At 49.9% G+C, this 23,732-nt stretch overlaps 1 protein-coding gene across 7 annotated transcripts in view; it reads right to left on the bottom strand.

The window, feature by feature from the left end:
• Window positions 1-18,100: 18,100 nt before the first annotated feature.
• Window positions 18,101-23,732, bottom strand: part of LOC119952059 (wiskott-Aldrich syndrome protein family member 3-like) — a 115,431-nt gene continuing 109,799 nt past the window's right edge. For all 7 annotated transcript variants that reach the window (XM_038775568.1, XM_038775573.1, XM_038775569.1 and 4 more), the window contains one exon: window positions 18,101-21,925. In XM_038775568.1, coding sequence (XP_038631496.1) covers window positions 21,768-21,925 — 158 coding nt within the window. In that variant the 3' untranslated portion in view covers window positions 18,101-21,767. The remainder of the gene's footprint in view (window positions 21,926-23,732) is intronic.

The following is a 23,732-nucleotide window of genomic DNA, read 5'->3' as shown; positions in this document are numbered from 1 at the left end:
AGGTAGGTCACAGCGTGGGGTGGCCGCAGGAGAAGTGATGGCGCGGCCGCAGTCGGTGTGGAGGGAGGGGGATGTGTGTGTGTGTGGGGCGGGGGGGGGGGGGGGGGGGGGGGGGGGTGTGAGGGGAGGGTGTGGAGAGGTAGAGAGGGGAGGGTGAGTGCCGGGGAGGGGGGCGAGGGTGAGTGCCAGCGAGGGGGGAGGGGGTGAGTGCCAGGGAGGGGGGAGGGGGTGAGTGCCGGGGAGAGGGGAGAGGAGGAGTGCCGGCGAGGGGGGAGAGGGTGAGTGCCAGGGAGGGGGAGGGGGTGAGTGCCGGGGTGAGGGGGCGAATGCCAGGGCGGGGGGAGAGGGCTGTGGAGGGGGGAGAGGGTGAGTGCCGGCGAGGGGGGAGAGGGCGAGTGCCAGGGAGGGGGGAGGGGGTGAGTGCCGGGGTGAGGGGGCGAATGCCAGGGAGGGGGGAGAGGGCTATGGAGGGGGGAGAGGACGAGGGAGGTCGTCCGCCTGGCCAGGTTCCAGCTTCCAACAGACGCGACCATGCAGCCCATTACACCTGGCTGTGGAGGAGGGGGGGGGGGGCGGATAAGGGAAATGCTGACATGTCATCGTTCCCCCCCACCCCTCACCCCCTGCAGGCCGTTATGTTTGCTGATCAGCCAGCGATGTTGGCCGCCGTGGCGGCAGTCGCACTTCTACATGTTGCCCTGGGCGAGCAGGAGGAGGAGCGTGCCAGGGAGGCGGCGGAGGCTGCCGCAGAGAAGCGTGCGGCAGAGAGGCAGGTGGCAGCCGCCCAAGCTGGAGGGCCGCCCGCCCAACACGACGAGGAGGAAGAGGAGCATGAGGAGGAGGAGCAGGGGGAGGAGGAGGTGTGGCGCCATGGCGATTGAAACGCCCGAGGAGGCCCCGTGTGTACCGGCCCCGCCCGTCGTACCAGGCTCTCACGGGCGGGGCATGCAGGAGGAGACTCCGGATGAGCCGGGAAACCGTGGCACACATCTGCCACCTGAGGGCACCGTGTGGCACTGGGGACGGACACCCTCTCCTCATGTCCGTCAAGGTTACGGTGGCTCTGAACTTTTATGCCACGGGGTCATTCCAGGCGCCGAGTGGGGACCTGTCTGGCATCTCGGAGGCATCGGTGCACTGGTGCATCCGGGCAGTAACCGACGCCCTTTGTGCCATTGCGGACTGCTACATCCAGTTCCCTGTGGACCTGGCCAGCCAGGATGCCCGGGCAGTGGGCTTCGCTGACGTGGCCGGGTTTCCCATTGTCCAAGGCGCTCGATGGGATGCACGTTGTCGTGCGGCCACCTGCGGATAACAGGGCCGTGCTCACCAATAGGAAGGGGACCTAGTCCATGAACATTCAGGTGGTCTGCGACCACCGCACGATGATCCTGCACATCTGGGTCCGGTGCCCGGGCAGTGTGCATGACTCATTCGTTTTGGCGCGGTCTTACATCCCCGGCATGATCGAGGGATTCTCCCCCCCCCCCCCCCCCCCCCCCCCCACCCCCCCGGCTGAGGGGCTGGTTGCTGGGCGACAGGCGTTACCCATTGTGGCTGATGACGCCTATACAGAGGCCACAGAGTGACGCAGAGAACAGCTACAACGATGTCCATGCAGCGACCAGGGGTCTGATAGAGAGGTGCTTTGGGCTGCTAGAAATGCGTTTCAGGTGCCTGGACCGCTCTGGAGGGGCCCTCCAGTACCCGCCAGATAGGGTCGGCTGCATCATTGTGGTCTGCTGCGTCCTGCACAACATAGCCCAGCAGAGGGGCGATGTGCCGCAGGCAGAGGAGGGGGGGAGTGGAGGAGCAGCAGGACGAGGCGCAGTCTTCCCCAGATGAGGAGGATGGGGGGCAATGGTCAGGTCAGAATGGCTGGATATGGGCGGGAGGCTGCCCACCATTACCGGCTGGGCCAGCGGGCACGGGATAGGCTGATAGCCGCCCGGTTCACTGACTGGGAGGGGGGGGACACGGAAATTGCCGAGTATGGGCACAGACTGCACACCACGGCACCAGCTGACCACCCTCACCCCCCCCCACCCACCACCAACCACACACCCCCGACCCACCCACCACCAACCACACTTACCCACCCCACCCACCCACCACCAACCACACTCACCCCCCACCCACCCACCACCAACCACACTCACCCCCCACCCACCCACCACCAACCACACTCACCCCCCACCCACGCACCACCAACCACACTCACATCCCACCCACCCACCACCAACCACACTCACATCCCACCCACCCACCACCAACCACACTCACATCCCACCCACCCACCACCAACCACACACACCCCCCACCCACCCACCACCAACCACACCCACCCCGCTACCCACCCACTACCAACCACACTCACATCCCACCCACCCACCACCAACCATAGTCACACCTCACCCACCCACCACCAACCACACTCACCCCCCCACCACCAACCACACCCACCACCAACCACACTCACATCCCACCCACACTCACATCTCACCCACCCACCACCAACCACTCACCCCCCCACCCACCCACCACCAACCACACTCACATCCCACCCACCCACCACCAACCATACTCACATCCCACCCACCCACCACCAACCACACTCACATCCCACCCACCCACCACCAACCACACTCACATCCCACCCACCCACCACCAACCACACTCACCCCCCTACCCACCCACCACCAACCACACTCACCCCCCCACCCACCCACCACCAACCACACTCACCGCCCCACCCACCCACCACCAACCACACTCACCCCCCCACCCACCCACCACCAACCACACTCACCCCCCTGCCCACCCACCACCAACCACACTCACATCCCACCCACCCACCACCAACCACACTCACATCCCACCCACCCAATACCAATCACCCCCACCCCACCCGCATGCACTCCTCCATTGCACATCCACCTGCAGCACATGGGCCGGGCTCACACGGTTGCCGGTGGAAGCGTGTCGATTGTAGGCCATGGAGGATGATGACGACCCGCTCTGCGATGAGCTCCTGGCTCTACATCGTTGGACAATGTGAAAAAATGAAAATCGCTTATTGTCACGAGTAGGCTTCAAATGAAGTTACTGTGAAAAGCCCCTAATCACCACATTCCGGCGCCTGTTCGGGGAGGCTGGTACGGGAATTGAACCGTGCTGCTGGCCTGCTTGGTCTGCTTTCAAAGCCAGCGATTTAGCCCTGTGCTAAACAGCCCCTTGGTGTCTGACCCATGGCCACAGTACCACCCGCTAACCGGACCATCCCTGCATGCGGCCGTGACACTGCAGCGCGCGCGGTCCCGTCCTCTACCCGGGGGGGCTGGCGAGGGCGACCTGGTGTGGGAGGGTACACTCACCTGGGGCCGACGTAATTCCACCCTTCACACACTGGCGCTCACCGCACACCACACCCCCACAAACTTCGGACAGAGCACAAAGACAGCTTCTGTTGGTGTGAAAGTGATTTTAATAACAAACAGTCCATACACGTGCCCTAGTCCCTATCTGTGCCCTGCACCCATGCCAACTTACTCAGTGTCTAATTTTTTTGCCTTACGGGCCCTATGACTAAGTCTAGGTGGTTACCCAGATAATACAGCAGAACTGGAGGCGGACTCCTGTGATTCCTGCCCTTTGACTTGGGATCCCTTTGGCGGCGGTTTCCTGGGGCGGCCAGGCCTAGATGGCCAAGGCTGCGGCTCGGGCGACTGGGATGGCGAGCTGCCAGCCTGTCCTGCCGCTGCCCACCAGATGCACCTGGGCTGGAAAGGGGGGGGTATCTACAAGGGTTTGCAGGTTTGCAGCCATGGAGCTCAGGGAGTTGGCCATCCCTGTCTGTGACTGGGCGACGCCGGCCAGCATATGGGCAATGGCGCCGATGCCCTCAGCGATGGCCTGCAGAGACTGGGCCATGGCCTGCAGAGACTGCGCCATGGCCTGCAGACACTGCGCCATGGACTGCTGAGACAGGGTCACAGCGTTGAGCGCCTCTGCCATCTGCCGCTGGCTCATGGCTTCCTGTGGGAGGGCAGCCATGTCCTGGGCTACCGACGCCGCCTGCACGGAAAGCCCCAGGCCTTCATTCTGGTCCCCATGTCTGACACCGTCGCACCCATTGCCTCCACCATGGACGCCACCCGTGCGGTTTCGGCCTGGGTGGCACACATGACCGGCACCACTCCCAGCTCCTGGACGCGGGTGGACTCCTCCACCTGCGTCTGCAACCGCCCCCTTCGATCGCACCTGGTTCGGTGACTGCATCGGGTCTATGGGTGGGTGTGGTAACTCCAGGAACCCGTGACCCGCCTGGGCGGCAGATGGCTGCTTGCACCAGGATGCCCTCCAACCTCTCGGCCCCTAAGCTGCTCCTACCTTTACCTGCTGTATCGGTACGGCTGTGTTGTGTGCACCAGTGAGTGTACCAGAAGCCTCATCGCTAAAGTGCCCAACCGAGGTGAGTGTCTCTGCGATGATGGAGGGTGTTGGAGATAGCAGTGGTGTTGTGTCGTGATCATCGTCCGACCCATAGGCTTCCTGGGGGCATCGCATGCCGGAGGTGCCAGGCCGCTCCCTGTCTCGTGGCCGCCCTGGATCGGCCTAGGGGCGGTCGACATCCGCGGGGATCGGTGCCTCGACGTTTGGTCCTGCAATACACAAGACAGCATACATGGTTCGACACACAGGCGGTGATCGGGGGATATGGAAGAGGGAGAGGATATGGGGGAAGGGGGACGGGCCGTGGGGGGTCTCGCTTGGTGGTGCACCCCGACCTCTGCATCGGCAACCTCCCGGTCCTCATGTCCGCCTGCCAGTTCCAGGGCCCTCTCCTCATGTACAGTGAGTGGTCTCTCATCAGCTGGGCCCCCTCCGGTCCTCTCAAGTTCCCTATTGTTGTGTGCGTGCTTCTCCTGTGGGGGGCGTGCAGGTGGGTGGCAAGAATAAAGGGCAGGGATATACATGCAGGCCAGCAGTTGTGCGTATATTGGCAGAGGTGCGCAGCACATTAGGGTTAGGGTTACAGTTAGGGCTAGAGTTAGGGGTAGGTTTAGGGTTAAGATTAGGGTTAGTTGCACCTGGGGATGTGCCGCACATGGGGGGTGGGGCGGGGGTGAGGGTTAGGTTAGGGTTAGGGGGGTTAGGGCTAGGGGTGGGGTTAGGATTAGTTGCACCTGGGTGTGTGCCGCACCGGGGGGGGGGTTAGGGTTAGCTGCTGTCACAAGGTCATTCACCCTCTTGTGGCACTGGGCGCCTGTCCTTGATGTTACAGCCACATCACTGACGGCCTCTGCCTCCTCCCTCCACAGGCGCTGGCTGAGGCGTGGGGCGACCCTGCAGCCGTGTCCGGGGTACAGGGCACGTCCGCGGCGGGTGACACCTTCGCAAATGGCGTCACGCCGCTTCTAGCCCATTCCGGGCCGGAGACTTTACGCCGTTTGGGGTACAGAGCACAAAGAAAATTACAGCACAGGAACAGGCCCTTCGGCCCTCCCAGCCTGCGCCGATCCAGATCCTTTATCTGATCCGCGCCATTTTTGTCACCGGGTTCCAGCGATCGCGCCGATTATGGGAGAATCCCGCCCCTGGTTTCTGCTCATTTTCCTAATTTGGTGTCAGTTTACTGCTTCTTCAAAGAGCCTGTGCATCAATCATGTAGAGGATAAATACTGAAATTGGAAGATAAAAGCTTCTCGGGCACTCCTCGAATGGCATTGAATTAGCTATGGGTGAATTTGATATGAAATTAAGGGATGATACTAAGTTTCCTGCTTCATGAGTTACCTTTTCATTGTAGCTGGGTCAAAATCCTAGACCATTTCACATAATAGCACTGTGGGCGGTCCTTCACAACACGGACTGCAGCAGCTCAGGAAGGCGGTCTGCCACCATCTCCTGAAGAACAATTTACAATGGGTGATACATGCTGGCTTTGCCAGGAACATCCACATCCCAAGAACGCAGGGCAGCACGGTGGCACTGTGGTTAGCCCTGCTGCCTCACAGCGCCAGGGACCCAGGTTCGATTCCGACATTAGGTCACTATCTGTGTGGAGTTTGTACATTCTCCCCGTGTCTGCATGGGTTTCCCTCGGGTGCTCATTCCAAAGATGTGGTTAGGTGGATTAGCCACACTAAATTGCCCCTTAGTGTCCAAAAAGGTTAGATGGGGTTACGGGAATAGGGCAGGGGCGTGGGCCTGGGTGGAGTCCACCTTTGGAGGGTTGGTGTAGACTCGATCGACCGAATGGCCTCCTTCTACACAGTTGGGATTCTATGATATACAGGCAAGGGAGACTAATCATCCATCCATAGGGAATAAAGCGTAGTCTCCCATCACCCCATCCAATTGCAAGGTAAATCTTCACCAAACCAAACTATTCCAAGTCATAGCTCTTTACACATTTTCCTGGCATTATTCTTAAATTAGTTTTTCTGTCAGTTTTACCAAGTGGTTTCATGCTTTACCATCCTGTCGTATTTAAAGTGGTATGCTACATTCCCCATTCCCCACAGCATTCAATGTCTGCGTAATTCGCTAAGAATTCTTCTGCAACACTACTTTCCAGACCTAAAAAGCCCCAGCTTCTCTAATATTTTTGCATAAAGCATCTCTGATGCTACAATTAAACTTCTCTACATTGCCTCCATATTTTGAATATTTCCTGTGTAAATAAAATTTAAGCACGTGCATACGGACTAGAATATCACATTAAATACCTTCTGTGTTATAATCTACTGACTAACTGCCGATCAATGTTCCTTGTACAAGGAACGCAGAAGGTTAGCATGCAAGTACAGCAAACATTTCGGAAGGCAAATGGCATGTTGGCCTTTATTGTAAGGGGATTGGAGAACAAGATTAAAAGTCTTGATACAGTTGTACAGGGTTTTAGTAAGACCACATCTGGAATACTTTGTGCAGTTTTGGTCTCCACGTTTAAGAAAATATATAAATGCATTGGAGGTGGTACAGCGAAGATTCAATAGATTGATCCCTGTGGTGAGGGTGTTCTCCAATGATGAGAGATGAAGTAAGTTGGGCTTACATTCTCTGGAGTTTAGAAGAATGAGAGATGATCTCGTTGAGCACTACAACATTTTGAAAGGGCTTGATAAGTGGGACGCTGAGAGATTGTTTCCGCTGGTCAGGAAGTCCAAAACACCAGGGCACAGGCTGGGGCTAAGGGGTCAATCACTTAGGACTGAGATGAGGAGAAATTACTTCACTCAAATGGTTGTGAATCTTAAGAATTCTGTACCCCAGAAGGTTGTGGATGCTCCATTGTTGAGTGGATCTAAGGCTGGGATAGATAGATTTTTGGTCCCTCTGGGAATCAAGGAATATGGGGAGTAGGTGGAAAAATGGAGTTGAAGCCTACAGTCAGTCATGATCATATTGAATGATGGAGCAAGTTCAGTGGGCTATATTGTCTACTTTTGCTCTTTTTTCTTGTGTACTTACCACCATTTTATTGACTTTGTTTAGTGCAGCCCTAGTCATTTTGGTCGCTAGCTGCATCACTTTCACCCCTACTGTCATCTCCAGTTTGAATTATTCTGAACCATCTATTATATGCTTATGATGAGTATGCAATGTCCAAAGTACAATATCTTACATTTATCTGTTCAATCTGCAAGTGTTCCACTTATTTAGAGGTGCATCCAATTTTTGTGCTTTATGTTTGTTTTGTGTCCTTGTACCCACCACCTACAATTTGTGTCAGAGTCTTGCATAAAAAATACTTTTGGAAGACTTTGATGAAAATCTACATCTTGCCCCGTGATTTTTCATTTGAGATGGCATTTCTTCAAAACCAAATTAGAGATTAGCTGGGTAAAATCTCTTTCTCTTCTAAAGTAGAATTGGCAACTATCTTCTAGGTTATCACACATGTAATCTTGTTTTTGATTATCAATGTGATTAAAATTTAAGCATTTTGTTGGTTTAATTTTGGCATGATCCCTTTAAATTCAGTCACAATATATAACATAGAACATCCAATGCAGAAGGAGCCCTCACTTCCACCCTATTCCCGCCTAACCTCTTTTGGTCACTAAGGGAAATTTATCATGGCCAATCCACCTAACCTGCACGTCTTTGGACTGTGGGAGGAAATCGGAGCACCCGGAGGAAACCCACGCAGACACAGGGAGGACGTGCAAACTCCGCACATATAGTGACCCAGCGGGGAATCGAATCTGCAACCCTGCGCTGTGAAGCCACAGTGCTAATCACTTGTGCTACCATGCTGCCCAATAAGCCAGCTGCGGGCAGAATCGTCCCTCGTGCCCACCTTAATTTAAACGCTTCACTCAGCTTCCTGTAAAGCAGAGGGGGGAAAAAGCAAAGTAAAAGCAAAATAACTGAGGATGAGAAAGGATTCATTTTCAGCTCTTTCAATTTAGTCTACTGTATTAGCTCCTCACAATGCGCTCTCCTCTAAATTGGGGAGACTTGACGCTGACTACATGACTGCTTTCGCTCAGGCCTGCTTACTCAGGTTGCTTGCCATCTCAATTCACCATCTTGTTCTCATGCCCACATTTCCAGCCTTGGCCTGCTGCAATGTTCCAGTGACGTCCAACAGAAACTGAAGGAACAGCACCTGGATGAGGCACTTTATTCTGGACTTAGCATTCATATATTCATAGAACGTACAGTGCAGAAGGAGGCCATTCGGCCCATCGAGTCTGCACCGACCCACTTAAGCCCTCACGTCCACCCTATCCCCGTAGCCCAATAACCCCTCCTAACCTTTTTGGACACTAAGGGCAATGTAGCATGGTCAATCCACCTAACCTGCACTTCTTTGGACTGTGAGAGGAAACCGGAGCACCTGGAGGAAACCCACGCAGACACGGGGAGCACTTGAAGACTCCGCATAGGCAGCGACCCAGCGGGAAATCAAACTTGGGACCCTGCCACTGCAAAGCCACAGCGCTAGCCACTGTTGCTACCGTGCTGTCTTTGAGTTCAACAACTTGAGTTCAACAACTTCAGAACTCTGAACTCTGTCTTCCATTTGATGATTTTTTAAAATAATATTTTTCCCAACACCTCCCTCACCCATCAACATGGCGCCGGAATGTGGCGACTAGGGGCTTTTCACAGTAACTTCATTGAAGCCTACTCGTGACAATAAGCGGATTTTCATTTCATTTCATTTCACACATCTGTTATGTTTTGCTTTCAGAGAGTACTGACTCTTGTTCCCCTATTTGCACATTCTGCTATCTGATCTTTATGCCACCATTTGCATGTTCCTTGATCTTTAGCATTATCTTCACCATTAATTTTGTCTTGTGTTCCAGGAGATCGTTGTCAAATCATTCCTGAGCTTCCACCTATCCCTGACCTTCCCCTTTGCTCCCCCTGCTCCGCCCCCTCTCTTCAACGGTAGAAACGCCATCACTTTTCTCCCTCTCTTTAGCTCTGAAGAAGAGTCCAATGGACTCAAAACATTAACTCTGTTTCTCTCTCCGCAGATGGTGCCAGATCTGCTGAGTTTTCCCAATATTTTCTGTTTATCATTTTATATTTTTAAAAAAGCAAGCCATTTTCAAACGAAGATGATAAAAGTCATCTTCACAAAAGATGATAAAACGAAGATGAGCTGTTCAGGATGTGTATGGCAGTCAAATGTGGTCAGTAGTTCCTCAGATACAGGAGGTGCTAGTATTTGGTTTGGGTATCGTTAAAGAGCTGTAGCTGTTTGAATTATTGACACAGTTTGAAATTCTCCAGAGAACAGACCAAGCTAATTTATTTCCTCCGGCAGTAAGAAGTATCAAGAAACACTGCATAAAATAAAATATATTAGAAAAAATACAGCTTAGTAGTAACTTACAGATTTATATATATATTTTTAAAGAAGCAACATAGGCAGACTTTAACCTGGTTACTTTAATTTTTTAGGAATTGCCTTGCCAGCAATGCCCGCGTTCCATAAAAGAATAAAGGAAAAAAAAATCATATTTTCTTGTAAAACAAAATAGTTTAATAACATGAAACGGTTGAGCTGACGGTTGAGCTCCACTGCCTATTAAAGACAAAAGAGCAATTCTTTGGAAACATAGAGGGCGGGATTCTCCCATTCGGCGGCGAGTGTCCACGCCGTCGGAAACGCCGTGGTGAAGGGGCCGCTGGGAGTACCGATTCTGGCCCCTACAGGGGGCCAGCACTGCCCTGGAGCGGTTCACGCCGCTCCAGCCTCCCATCCCTGCACGAACTGTGCGCCGCGGGATCCGCGCAGGCGCAGTGGCACCGGTGCCAACCCGCGCATGCGTGGTGGCCTCCCTCAACATGCAGGCCCCGACGCAACATAGCGCTGGTTTCAGGGGCGGCGCGGAAGAAAATAGGCCCGGGGAGAGAGAGGCCGGCCAGCCGATCGGTGGGCCCCGATCGTAGGCCAGCCCCCATGGGAGGTCCCCCCCCCGGGTCGGAGCCCCCCTCCCCCCCACACAGGCCTCCCCCCCGACCCTGCACGCAGAGTTCCCGCCGGCTGCGACCAGGCGTGGACAGCGCCGGCGGGACTCTACCTTTTTAGAGTGGCTGCTCGGCCCATCCGGGCCGGAGAATCGGCGGCCCGCCCGCGTACAGCGGCCCGCGACAGGTGCCGCGGCAAACGCGCCAGCACCAATGGCGCCGATTCTCCGTGGCGTGCTGGCATCGGGGTGGCGTGGCCCGGTTGCGGGGATTCTATGGCCCGGCCACGGGCCAGAGAATCCCGCCCAGGATTATTTTGGTTGCTAAAACAGAAATCAACAAAAATGTTGCTTGGTGGGCAGGACGGTGGTGCAGCTGTATGTGTGGAGGTTGCACATTCTCCCCGTGTCTGCGTGAGTTTCACCCCCACAACCCAAAAATGTGCAGGTTAGCTGAATTGTAAAATTGCCCCTTAATTGAAAAAAAATAATTGGGTACGCAAAATTTATTTAAAAAAAAGAAATGTTGCTCAGTTTGTTGTGGAGCACATTATTTAAATCCTACCAAAATAAAGTTTTGTCTAGGCTCTTTCAAAAGCACAAGAAATTTAGACTCATCCGTATGAGTGATATAAAATTCAGGGCCAGAAAAGCAGTGGGGAGACACTGAAGACAACTGCATTCATTCTTATTTCGAGCTTCAGTGCTGTGGACCTGTAGGCCCAAGGGGGTTGTTTCGCTTAAGCCAATGTGGTGGCCAAATTACAGCACTTATGTTACTTAAATAAGTTTATGTCCCCTTTCAACAGGATGGCGTCACCATGTTCCACCATGGCAACTGACACTGACACTGTATTCAGGGTGCAGAATCACCAGTGTCTGTGTGACAAATTTCGAAGGAGCCAAACCAATAGCTTGCAAGGAGTGAAACTAGCGTTTACAAAGAGATCTGCAACAATATTGACTCTTCTTTCACAGCAGGCAGCAGTGCCAAGCAGGCAATGGCATCCAGAGTGGAGCAGCAACAACAAACTGGTGAGTGAAACCAAGCAACTTTACCATGTATAAAGGCCCAGGGGATTTTGGCTTTGGAAGTGTGATTTGCTACCGAATATGTTTTGGGGGTTTAAATCTTGGTAATGCTGAAATTCTGGTGGAAGCACAGTACTATTTCATGGGATCCTTCTGAGCAAGTGAAGTGCAACTTGCCGTCGAACTTTTTTTAAAAATAGGACTGTGAGCTACCCTGAAAGTATCGATATAAACAGCTGTCAGTGCACTTGAACATACAAATTAGGCACAGGAGTGGGCCAACCGGACCCTTGAGCCTTCTCCGCCATTCAATAAGATCATGGCTGATCTCATTTTAACCTGAGCTTCACATTCATGCCTAGCCCAATAACCTTTCACCCCCCCATCGCTTATCAAGAATCTAAGTATACTTTAATTTGACCACTATTACCATGATAGACAGTAGCTGTGTTGTACTCTTATTGTTGAGCGCACTCCTGGGCCTTTCCGACACTGCAAGCAGAATACAGCCTCTAGATGTCACTCTAATAAATCTCAATCTGTACATTTAAAATGACCTGAAATCTAATTGCTCTTGTCAGATAACATTTTCTTCTTCTTGTTCGTGCTTTGGAAAATTGGCTACTCCTTACTTCGGTATACCTGCTACTCCCATTTTGTTGATCTGAAGTCTGAATAAGCTTGGATTAGTCTCCTCAAGTGAATTCTCGATTGAAATGATTTTGAGTGCATTAACTATGGCCGGGACTCTCGCTGTCTGGTGGGGATTCCCTGTCAATGGAAATTCCCATTGGAACCATCCCATGCTGCTGGGAGACCCACAGGCGGATGTGCGCTGCGACCAGGATCAGAGAATCCCGCCATCAGCGAATGGCCGGAGAAGTCCAACCTATGTTCCTTCTTATTTTAATCTCTTATTCACATTCTTTAAGGTTCTCCTCTTTCTCGATGTGTCCAGCTTGCTACTATTGTACCGGAAATGGCCCAGCAGCCACTCAGTTGTGACAAGCTGTTATAGAAAAATAAAAAAACAATAAAAATGTATGGACTATGAAGCGTTGCCCTAGACACCGGGAACGACAATAGCAAAGCCAGCCCTGTTGACCCAGTGCAGAAGGAGGCTATTCGGCCCATCGAGTCTGCACCGATCCTCTGATAGAGCACTCTAGCTAGTCTTGAACCCCTGTCATATACCCGTAAGCCCATAATCCCACCTAACCTACAGATCTTTGGACACTAAGGGGCAATTTAGTATGGCCAATCCACCTAACCTGGACTTACCTGGACTATGAGAGGAAACCAGAGCACCGGGAAGAAACCCAGGCAGACACGGGGAGAAAGTGCAAACTCCACACTGGCAGTCACCAAGACCCAAATTGAACCCAGATCTCTGGCGTTGTGAGGCAACAGTGCTAACCACTGTGACCACCGTGCCACCCATCTAGGGGCTTTTATCTGTCTCACAAACTAGTCAATAACAGCTTGACATAGTCATGCCTACCAAAGCATACATTAAAGACAATATCCCAGACACGACTATCACCATCCCTGGCAATGTCATGTTCTGCCGGAAGCACGGATCCAACAGAGGTGACAGCACACTGGTATACAGTCGTACGGAGGTTGTCCTGTGAGTCCTCAATATTGACTATGGACCCCATAAAATCTCATGCCATCAGGTCAAACATGGATAAGGAAACCTCCTTTTGATTACTACCTACTGCCCTCCCTCAGCTGATGAACCAGTACTCCTCCATCTTGAACATTATTTGGAAAAATCATGGAGTGTGGTAAAGGTACATAATGTACTCTGCGTGGCGGACCTCAATGTCCAACACCAAATGTTGCTCAGTAACAGCATTACTGACCAAGCTGGCAAAGTCCTGAAGGACTTACCTGCCAGTCAGGGCAAGCAGCAGGTGCTGAGCAAACCAACAAGAGGGAAAAACCAACTTGACCTTATCCTCACCAAACTATCTGTTGCAGGTGTTTCTGTCTGTGACAGTATTGATAGGAGTGAGCACCATACATTCCTTGTGGAGATGAAGTCCCAGCTTTATACTGAGGATGCTCTCCATCATGTTGTGTGATACTACCACTGTGCTAAATGGGCAAGATTCAGGACAGGTTCAGCAATTTAAAAACTGGGCATCTCTGAGGCGCTGTGAGCCATCGTCAGCAGCAGAATCATATTCAAAATACAATCTGTAACCTCATGGCCTGGGCATATCACTCCCTTTACCATTACCATAAAGCTAAGGAATCAACCCTGGTTTAATGAAGAGTGCAGAAGAGTATGCGAGGAGCAGCACCACAAATCAGGTGTCAATATGTTGAAGCTACAACACACGAATACTTGCATGTCAAACAGCAGAAGCAGCATGTGATAGACAGAGCTAAGCAATTGCACAACCAACACATAAGATCAAAACTCTACAGTCCCGCTCTATCCATAATTGTCCAGTGGTAGACAATTAATCAATGATCTGGTGGAAGCAGCTTCGCAAATATCCCCATCCTCAATGATGGGGGTACCCAGCATATCTGTGCCAAGGATATCTATCCACATTAACAAGGCACGAGCCTGATGCAATATGCTCCACTTGCCTGTTTAAGTGCAGCTCCAAAACCACTCAAGAAACTCAACACCAACCATGACAAAGCAGTTCACTTGATCGGCACCATATCTACTCATTAAACATTCACTCCCTCCAGCACCAACACACAGTAGCAGCAGTCCACCAGCAGTGCACCATCAGCAAGATGCACTGCAACAATCCATTAAGCCTTCTTCAACCACGCTTTCCACCCCGTGACTTCTGCCACTGTGATGGGAGCAACACCAAGCTCTTCTGCAATCCACAAACTATCCTTGACTTTCGTTGGTCAGAATCCTGGAACTTCCTCCCTAACAGCACTGTGAGTATACCTACACCACATGGACTGCAGCAGTTTTACATCAACCTCACCTTCTCCTGGACAATTAGGGATGGGCAACAAATGCAAGCCTGCCCGACAGTACCTGCATCACATGAATAGAATTTTAAAAACTTTCTTAGTGTCAGCTGACACATTAATTTCATTCAACCTCTTGTCCTTTGGCTCTGTTTTGAAGTGCGTTTGGATGTTTCTGTATTCTTCCAAGCAGAACACACTCCCACTCGCCTTCCTCGCTGTGGACTTAGTGGTTAATTTTCCCCTCTTGCTTCAGCTTGGATTGTCTTGTTAACTCATTTAAAATGTTCTGAACACCTGTATTTATCATCCTACATATTCCCAGTACATGACTGAATACATTCGATTTGTCTTAAATTGAGGTATAAATAAGCAAATCCTCCCAAATCAATCTCTTTAAGTCCTTTGCATACTGAGTCTTGTGGTTGGATTTTCATGGTTCCAAACAGGGCCTATATAGAGGCGGATGCAGCACAAAACGATAGCAATGTCCCAGATTCAGAAGTCCCACCTCCATTCCCAGTGCCAACTATTTTCACTGGCACATGAAAGGGGCAGGTTGTGACCATCCCTCTTCCATCCCGCCCTTGTTTAAAGTTGCTGCCCCTGATTTAAAGACAGCCAGTTCAGATTTCCCAATGATGTTTCTGCAGGCAGCTATATTGGGAAGACCAGCTGATTTATTACTCACAACTGAGGTCATGAACTGTGACTTGAAGGCAGGAGGAAGATTTCCTGCTTTACAATTCATCAGGGAATCTGCAATCTGAGTTATATTTATGTCACCCACAATCACAACTAGCAGGGTCTTGGGATGAGAGAGTGATTTTTTTTCAATGGCTTATTCACCTATATATTTTTTCCTATTTGACAGTACTATCGACATTTGTAGGTATTGCTGGTATTGGTATAGGGCCAAAAGTGAACATTTAGGCAAATATATGAGAGCAAGTGAAGATGGATAGGGGGTGAGATGAACATAAGACGCATCTGCATTGCTTTATTTATTGTTTCAAGCAACCAATGTTCTCATTCTCTGGCCTGTCTCTAGAGGCGGTGGGCCCATCTTCATCCACATCCAACTCCCCAACACAAAAATAGGGCAGTCGGACTCCTCCAAAATGGAAATTGAATCGTGGGGACAGGAAAATTCCCAGCTCTCAATACCAGTCTCAACCACGAAAGTCTAGGGCCTGAATCTCATATAATGGTCCAGGGTGAAAGATTCTGTTCTATGCATACGTTTTGGGTAACCTACTATTACCTAGTCAAGCTGATAACTGCCTATTGTGCCCTCCCCACCATTCCCATTCCTGGTATCATTACACAATTAAGCATTCACCCAGTGCCTGCAGTGGTAATGACTGCAAAACGGTGAGCATTTACTGTCATCCACTGAAATTGCCACCAACATTGGGGGTCCACACATGTACCAAATAACCTGGAATTCCAACAGCTGCTATCAATAATCCTGTTTTTCTCCAGTGCACGAAATGTTGAAGCACTCACAGACTGCAAGCAATCTTTGCATTGACACGAACTTCCATTCCTAGCCTGTTAATCTTATTTAAAAGCCTTTGGAAAAGTTGTATCTTATTCAATGAGATAGAGCTCGGTTTGTAAATGGTACGTTAGCTTCATTATTCATGCCAAACACCCTCTCTGGCCTTGAAAAGCTCATTTTATATTTGTGGTATGTCAAATTTCTCCACTAAGATCAACAAGTTCACATATTTTTAAAGTATATACTTTTAAAGTTTAGCTTTATTTTAGTTTCTGGGCGCAATTCTCCCAAAGATTTTTACATTTTGTTTCCTGCCGGGTGAGTCGGTGCAATCCAAACAGCAATCCACCCAACACTTGGACAGTTTTTTTGAGGTTGGGGTGGTTTGCGGCATGAATGAGGTATGCGGGACCTAAAGACGCCGGCAAAGCTGGCTCCTCAAGAGATTAGGGCGCATGGATTTCAACGTTAAGTCCCTGTTATCCTCTCCCATGGACATTGCGACTCCCCGCAGACCAGGGAAACACGCCCAACCCGTGATCACGGAGGGTCAACCTCCCCCCACCACTAAATGCTTGGGTCACCTCCCCACTCCCATACCACACATGCATCAGTGTGACTCCCCTCCCCCCACCCCACCCAAGGATCGCTGACCCTCTCAATGTTTCCCTATAAGCCCTGGGATCTCCCGGTTGGCGCTTTCAGTGTGCTGGGCAATGAGATCGCCCTCCGACCATCCGGGGGTAACAATGGCCTCCGAGCCCAAAGCATGGTCATTGCGTCTAGTCTGTTTGTGGAGACCAGTACTAATCCGTGCCCGCGCGAATTGCAGGAGCCGGGTGAATTTGACTTAATACCGATCCTGCATAATTAAATGAGAATTTTAATATGCTAATCTGGTTCACGGCCAGATTATGTCTTCATGGAGAGCCCGGGAGCATCGGAAACTGTTTGGTGCAAGTCCTGTTTCATTCATCCTCCCTCGGAATTCTCCAGACAAAGCAGAATTGTTTTGCTATCTTTCTTTTAATTTAACATTTAAGGAATTCAGTGCTTGTAACTTCCCTGATTGCTGTCTACATTAATACTTCAATGTGAAATGGCTGTCACCCAATCAGGCCTGTAGTCCTCTTAATTTAGCGTCCGATTGAAACTGCAGTCATGAAAGGGGAAATGTGTGTCACAGAAAATGCTGGATCCTTATGAGTTGTCAACCCTCCAGAATTGCCCTCAAGTCTCCAGGAATGAACAGACTAATATCGAGGGCAGTGCTACAAGCAAACCAGAAAGCAAATCAAGGAGGCATTAAAAAAAAGTAATATATTTTCAATTAGGATGGAGCAACCTTGGATCTTGCCTTAAGTGGCTGAGATTGAACAAACTCCCATTTGTTCTGTAGTTTAGCTCCACTCCAGCAGGGAGTTTGTTAAAGGCGAGATGGAGCATTGCAGCAAGGAAGATGGCGAGGAGTGTTAGAGCGATTTTGCAGCCTTGCTTGACCCCATTCCAAAACGTTTGTGGTGAATCCATTGGTCAGGGTCATGTCATTGTGGAGCAGGCAGAGGATGGTGACAAGCTTATGGGGCAGCCTAAACAGAGGAGGATGCTACATAATCCCTTGCACCTGACAGTGTTGAAGGCCTTTGTGAGATCAAAGAAGGCCAGCCACCTACAAGCGTTGGGTGCCGCTCCCTGCATTTCTCTCGCAGCTGTCACGGCATGAAAATCATGTATGCTATGGGCGGAATCCGCATTGCAGCTCTGGATGGAGCTCTTCAGCCACAGGGAGAGGGCCTCAGGAATTAAGCAGTGTTCTTCCCAGGGGCCAACAGCAGTTACTGAAGTCGAACTTGTCAACTTTCTTGAAGATGGTCATGATTACTGCATCTCTGAGATCTCCTGCATGTTCTCCTCCATCCAGAAATAGGAACATATCAGGCAACAACCAAGATCTTAGCCCAGGCTTGGCCCTCATCTATACTATATTCTTCTGCAACATCAGCACTTCTGTATCTGTGCCTTCTTGACTAATTGATCTCTACGTGCCTTCTCATATTCGTCCTCGCTCTGGAAAGTCGGATCACCCTGCGACAGTTTCAGGCTGCTAATTTCTGAATGATGACACCATTGGGTTTTTTTACTCTGGATTCACGTGAAACCATAATTCTTATTTTTTGTCTGTGGCCTTGGCCCTGAACCTTCTTCTTTCCTCCCTTATCCCTCTTTTGTTGTACAACTGCAAATGTGCGGATGCTGCGAACCTACTTCCCACATTTTTAAGTGTGTGTAAAATAAACCAACCCTCTGATTTTACCCTTTCTCAAATTTTCTGCGTTATAGAGGATTGGATCACTCCTAAACTGAAGGGTTGGGGGGAAACACGCCACCACTATCCAGGGGGAAATCACACAAAACAAATAAAGAATACCTTTCTGTTTATGGACGGGCAGTGAGTGGGTAAATCAGGGCTGTTCTAAATTAACCACACTTTCTAAAACACATTCTATACCCTTTATCAGATAGTCTTAGATTTGCCCAGCAACAGCAGAAAAACAAATTTAACGAAGCATTATTGGACGTGACCTGCCCAGCAACAGTTAGAAATCTGCCTAGAAACAGCAGTAGCCAGTATTCAAAAGGCTGGATGAAATCCGCCTCTCCCAATGATTTGAAGCCGATTTAGATAAGAATCAGATGTGAATAGATTATGAGTGGAAACAGTTTACCTAGCCAACTGGGAAGACCAATGAGGTAAACATATGATAATGTCGAGAGTCAAGAAGTTGATTGGGGCAAACAGCCAAATACACAGGCTGAATGAAAGTGGAACAAAGGTATAATTGGCCAGACACTCAGAAAAAAGAGGCCAGTTAGCCCCTGGCAGGCAGAAGCAGATAAGCCAGTTTCTAATAAACAGCCTCTAAACCTTGAAGCCAAGGCAATGCAGAAAAATAATTGTTACATGACAACAGGGCTGTTTATTTTCACTGGGGTTTCACTTGTCTCCTCACATCAAAACAAACCTGTACACCCATGATCCAATGCTTCAAGTTGGGATATCCTCACAGATAACATCAGCATGCTTTGTGACTAGATATATTCATCTCCATCTCCTGAGCTATGTCAGGCTTCTGTCATATCATTAGCTCCCACTGCTACAACATTCTCTAGTTCACAAATGAGTTATAAATGCATTTAGCCTTTCTGTGCCCCTAATGAAGATTTGCTTTCTCTTTTCTCCTTGCTGTGTTGCCTGTTGCTGGGCGTTGCAACCATTATAACTCTTGGGTTGTTAATTTCTAGCATCAAGTCTTCTCAGTTTAAAATGGCATCTAGCCCTACCTTCCTTTAATCTCATTTAAATTCTTCACTGTTCCTTCTGGCCCCATGGTTCCCATTTTATTCGGATGCAACGCGTTCCTTCTGACCTATTTTCTCATTCTGGAACCAATCGCAGTTACGGATAAAGGTTGCATCGTTATCGTTGCGGTATTTTGCCAGCCATTTGCTTAGGCCATTTCTTTATCTTTTGATTTAATATGCTCAGTCAATAAAGAGCAGCAATCAACAATGCAAACTGAACACTGCTAAATGAGCAGACTATACATAAGTGATGTCACGCTTAAAGGTTTACCAGTTTAAGTCCAACAACTTGTTTTGGGAATTGAAACAAAAGGGAATTACAAAGTGACGAGATATCAGACTGATTTCAAGAGTCAGGTTACTGATTTAAATGGAAGCAATTAATAAATTTGGGCTCTTTGGCCCTGAAAGTTAATGAAAAGGTTGCATAGTGCACACAGTTAAAGGACAAATTTAGAATTGATTGGCGCGTTTTAATGGAAATGAAACAGAATCCCATGTCGGGCATGATTAGCCGGGTGTTTCCCCACCAAGGTCACACTTAGTCCCATTTGCAAGAAGAGATCGCCATTTTTAAATGGTGCCCAATCTCTGAACCCCTCACCAAGGCCTCCCAATGCCGTAACTTACCAATGAGAGGATCCTCCAGCCCCTCTCACCTCACCTCATACGGACAGGGCACCCCCGGACCCCGGCAAGGACAAGATGTCACTCGGGCACATTGGCATTGCCAGCCTGGCCCCACCCCTGCCAGCCTAACAGTGCCAACTGGGCACTCTGGCAGTGTCAGGGTGGCACTCAGATGGCATAGCCAGGCTGCCCAAGTGGCATCAGGGGTGCCAGGGTACCATCCTGTCCAGAACACAACCACCCCCGGTCGCCTGGGAGCCCCTCCCTAAGTGCCGGAATGCCTGGTCCACGTTGGTGGAGGCCAGTACTAAATTGCGCTCGCTCTGGTCTTTGTGGCACCTGTGTTAGATCCTGAACCTTGGGTAACTCCAGTGCGAACATATTCAAGTGAGCCTTACTGCGTGCTTGAACATGCAATTCTGGATCCCGCCCAGGCGCTCGAGATCTCGTCAGATCTCGCAAGGCATAACAAGACCATTAAATCTCACAAGGGGCCTCTCGTGAAATCTGATGGCCTTGGTGCATCCCGGGCGCAACAAGGCCAGCAAATCACGGCCGGTGTTGGAAAGTTCTTTATCTAAAGAGTGATTAACAGTTGAAGAGGTATGATAGTGGCAAATACTTCTGAATCAGTGAAGATGCTTCAATCGAGAAATGTAGGTTTTCGAGAGAAGAGCTCAGCTAGGTATACTGGCATTCCTCATTTGAATAATGTTCCTGTGAATTTGGGAAGAATAGAAATGGAAATCTAGACCAAATTTTATATTTAGCCCTGCAGAAATATGCTACTCTGCCCCCATTTGCAAACCTGACTTCAGTTTAACAGGAGACTAATCCCAAACATCACACTATGCAGGCAATACTATTTTCACTGGCCTGTGTGTACTGCCCTCTTAAATGATCAGCATTGATGTGTCAATTTGAAGGGCTACCTCCTTAAGAGTTAATTATCTGGGATCTTGTCTTAAAACACAGACACTTTGGTGTTCTTCAAACATTTACTCTCAACCAGCATTTTATCAAATATACCAACAATTACACATATAAATATCTCTGTAACTGCAAGGCAGTTACTAGACCACAACGCAAGTGATTCACATCAATTATCTGACCCCATTGATGGATTATTCTCAAAATTAATTGAACAGCATCAGGTATTACTCATTTTCATACAATGAAATGCAAAGTGAAGTTACCTCTCGATTGTCAATGCCGATAATGTTGTTGACCTATAACCTCAGAAGATAGCAATCTTGGAATGTAGAACATCAATTAATACCATCAGCACCAAGGAATACTGATTTATAGATTAGAATCTCTAACATTTACCAATTATTTTTAAAGTCAAACGACAGAAAAATGCCTTTCATGTTTATATTATAAATGTACTCTTTAAGGAGGAGGCAAAATATTGATAATCAATGTCTGAAATACAGAGGGGTCTCACTTTTTTGGTATGACATAGATCTTAGATAAACCAAAAGGAATCCTAAACACTGACTGTGGCCAGTGATTAGATGTAGACATTTCTCTCAAATATACTAAATACCATTGGATGTGTATGGTCATTTAAAATACACAACCCTATGACCTGTTCACAGAAGCACAGTCTAAATCATGGAGAAGGACCAAAGCCATGCTCATAGAAACATGTGGCATCTTACACCAGGTGGACAACATGATGTATTTTACATACTTCTACGTGTGCTTTGCTTGGGTGTCGTTGAGCTGATGCATCAACTAAAACCATGTAAATGCAACTGCAGTTACCAACCACTCCATGAAAGACAAACAAATAACCTTGTGGGCTGGGTCATTCCATAGAACGTTACTGAATTAACTTATTAATCAGACCACTCGTTCTCATCCAGTTCTGAGTCATCATCAGACTCGCTGTACTCCACTGCAATCCGACGGGACAGGATGGTTGCCACATCATTCCCAACGGGTTCCTTCTTTGCTTCTTGCTCTCGTTGTTCTTGCACTTTTCGAAGCTGAATTCCTGCAACGGACAATGAGTTCTGATTACACGGCTTCTGTCTACAATTCATACTCTCGTCACTTTAACGTGGGACATTTTGCAGGAAACACATTTTTTAAAAAGCAATATGGAAAGGCAACAACTGAAAAACAATTGGTAATTGTAATATGGCAGGAGTGAAGATGATTGCGGATTTAAATTATGAGCAAATATTGAGGAAGGTGGGTTTGTTTAGTTTGGAAAACAGAATTCAGATTACTCATTTCAGGTTTTCAAGGCTATGAAAGGAATTTACAAATTTAGTTCAGGCAAACTATTCACGGAGGTGAAGGGTCCAAATGCCAAGAAAAAAAAATATAAAAATAAAGGGCTGGATTCTACGATTTTGGGGGAGGATCCGTAGCGTTTTACATGGGAAAAATCAGCAAGGCCCCAGCACCAATGCTCCGACCGATGAGGGACTAGCAGCCACACCATGTAAAACGCACAGCATTCCCGATATAAATGCCTGGGGAATTGGCAGTTCCATGGCCACGATGCGCACGGCGACGACCTGGAGCAGTCGTGCTGTACAGGATGCCGTCGGCCACATGCGGCCCCGACCTGTCAGATAATGCCCCCCCCCCCCCGACATCACCTCGCCACCCTCGGGCCAGCTCCCACCCAGTACCCCCCATTCCTCGCTGAAGCCACCACCCCCCCCCCCCCCCCCCCCCCCCCCTCCGCAGCACGGCTCCCGCCCGACTGTTGGCGGTGCTGGGCACATTCCGCAGCCGCCACGCCGGGTTCCCGACCGCTTGAGACCATGAGTCAACAGCGTGCTAGGGATCTCGGCCCATCGGGAGAGGGCCTTCCGGTAAAGGCGTGTGCCTTGCTCCTCGATGATCGGCGGAGTATCCAAAACAGGCGGTACCGCCGATTCCATCGTAAAAAGGGATTCTCTGCCCAATCGCCGATTACAAAATTGGCATCGGGGAACGGAGAATCCTGCCCAAAGAATTTAGGAATAAAAAGGGAGGTTGGGGCTGCTCTTTATATCAAGAGCTGTTGGATCACACTCAACATCTCTTTTTTGGGCCCTGGAGAGTTTCTCACCAGTTTAGCCCACACTTGAAAATATTTTTAACACTGGGGAGCTGAACTCCAAGAATGGGCTGCCATTTTGAAAGGGTGCCTCGACCTCTAAGTGAACTTGTACCTCACCCACGGGCAATGTCACCCTCCCCCCACCCACACACACACACAATGGGCACTACCCCACACTTGCCCAAGTGAGGACACTCCGCTATGGGGTGCCTGGGGGCTCCCCTCTTTTTCAGACCCCCTTAAGCTCCCTTACAGCACCCCTTCCCCTCCAGTACCCCCACCCACCTCAACCTCCCAGAGGGCCCTACTTACCTGCCCTGCACACCCCCACCCTTCAAACTCCTCCTCCAATCTCCTTTCATGGGCATGGCCTCCAGCCCTGACCCTTGGCATTGCCCCGTGGCACCTGGGCACCCTTGCATTGCCACCCTGTCAGTGCTCCTTCCACCTGGGCACCTTGGCAGTGCCAGGGTGGCAGTACCAAGGTGCCTGCTAGTAGTGCCAATGTGCCCAAGTTCCAGGGGGAGGGCCAGGGAGCCGGAGGGCCAGGGAGCCAGCCAGCCCGCCCCCCCCCATCCCATCCTGAGTGCCGTTCCACCTGGTCCACATTCTTGTGGACCAGCACTGATCGGCGGCTGGCTGCACCCTCGATGGGGAGGCTGGAAGATCAAAGGTAGACAGGCCTTAAGTAGGTTTAAGACCTACTTTAGCAAGTGCCGTTTGGTCCCACCCTTTTTTGGGC

The sequence above is a fragment of the Scyliorhinus canicula genome, chromosome 17 (genome assembly GCF_902713615.1).
Source record: "Scyliorhinus canicula chromosome 17, sScyCan1.1, whole genome shotgun sequence".
Lineage (NCBI taxonomy): Eukaryota > Metazoa > Chordata > Chondrichthyes > Carcharhiniformes > Scyliorhinidae > Scyliorhinus > Scyliorhinus canicula.
The sequence above is the reverse complement of the archived record's forward strand: the minus strand, read 5'-3'. Positions and strand labels throughout refer to the sequence as shown.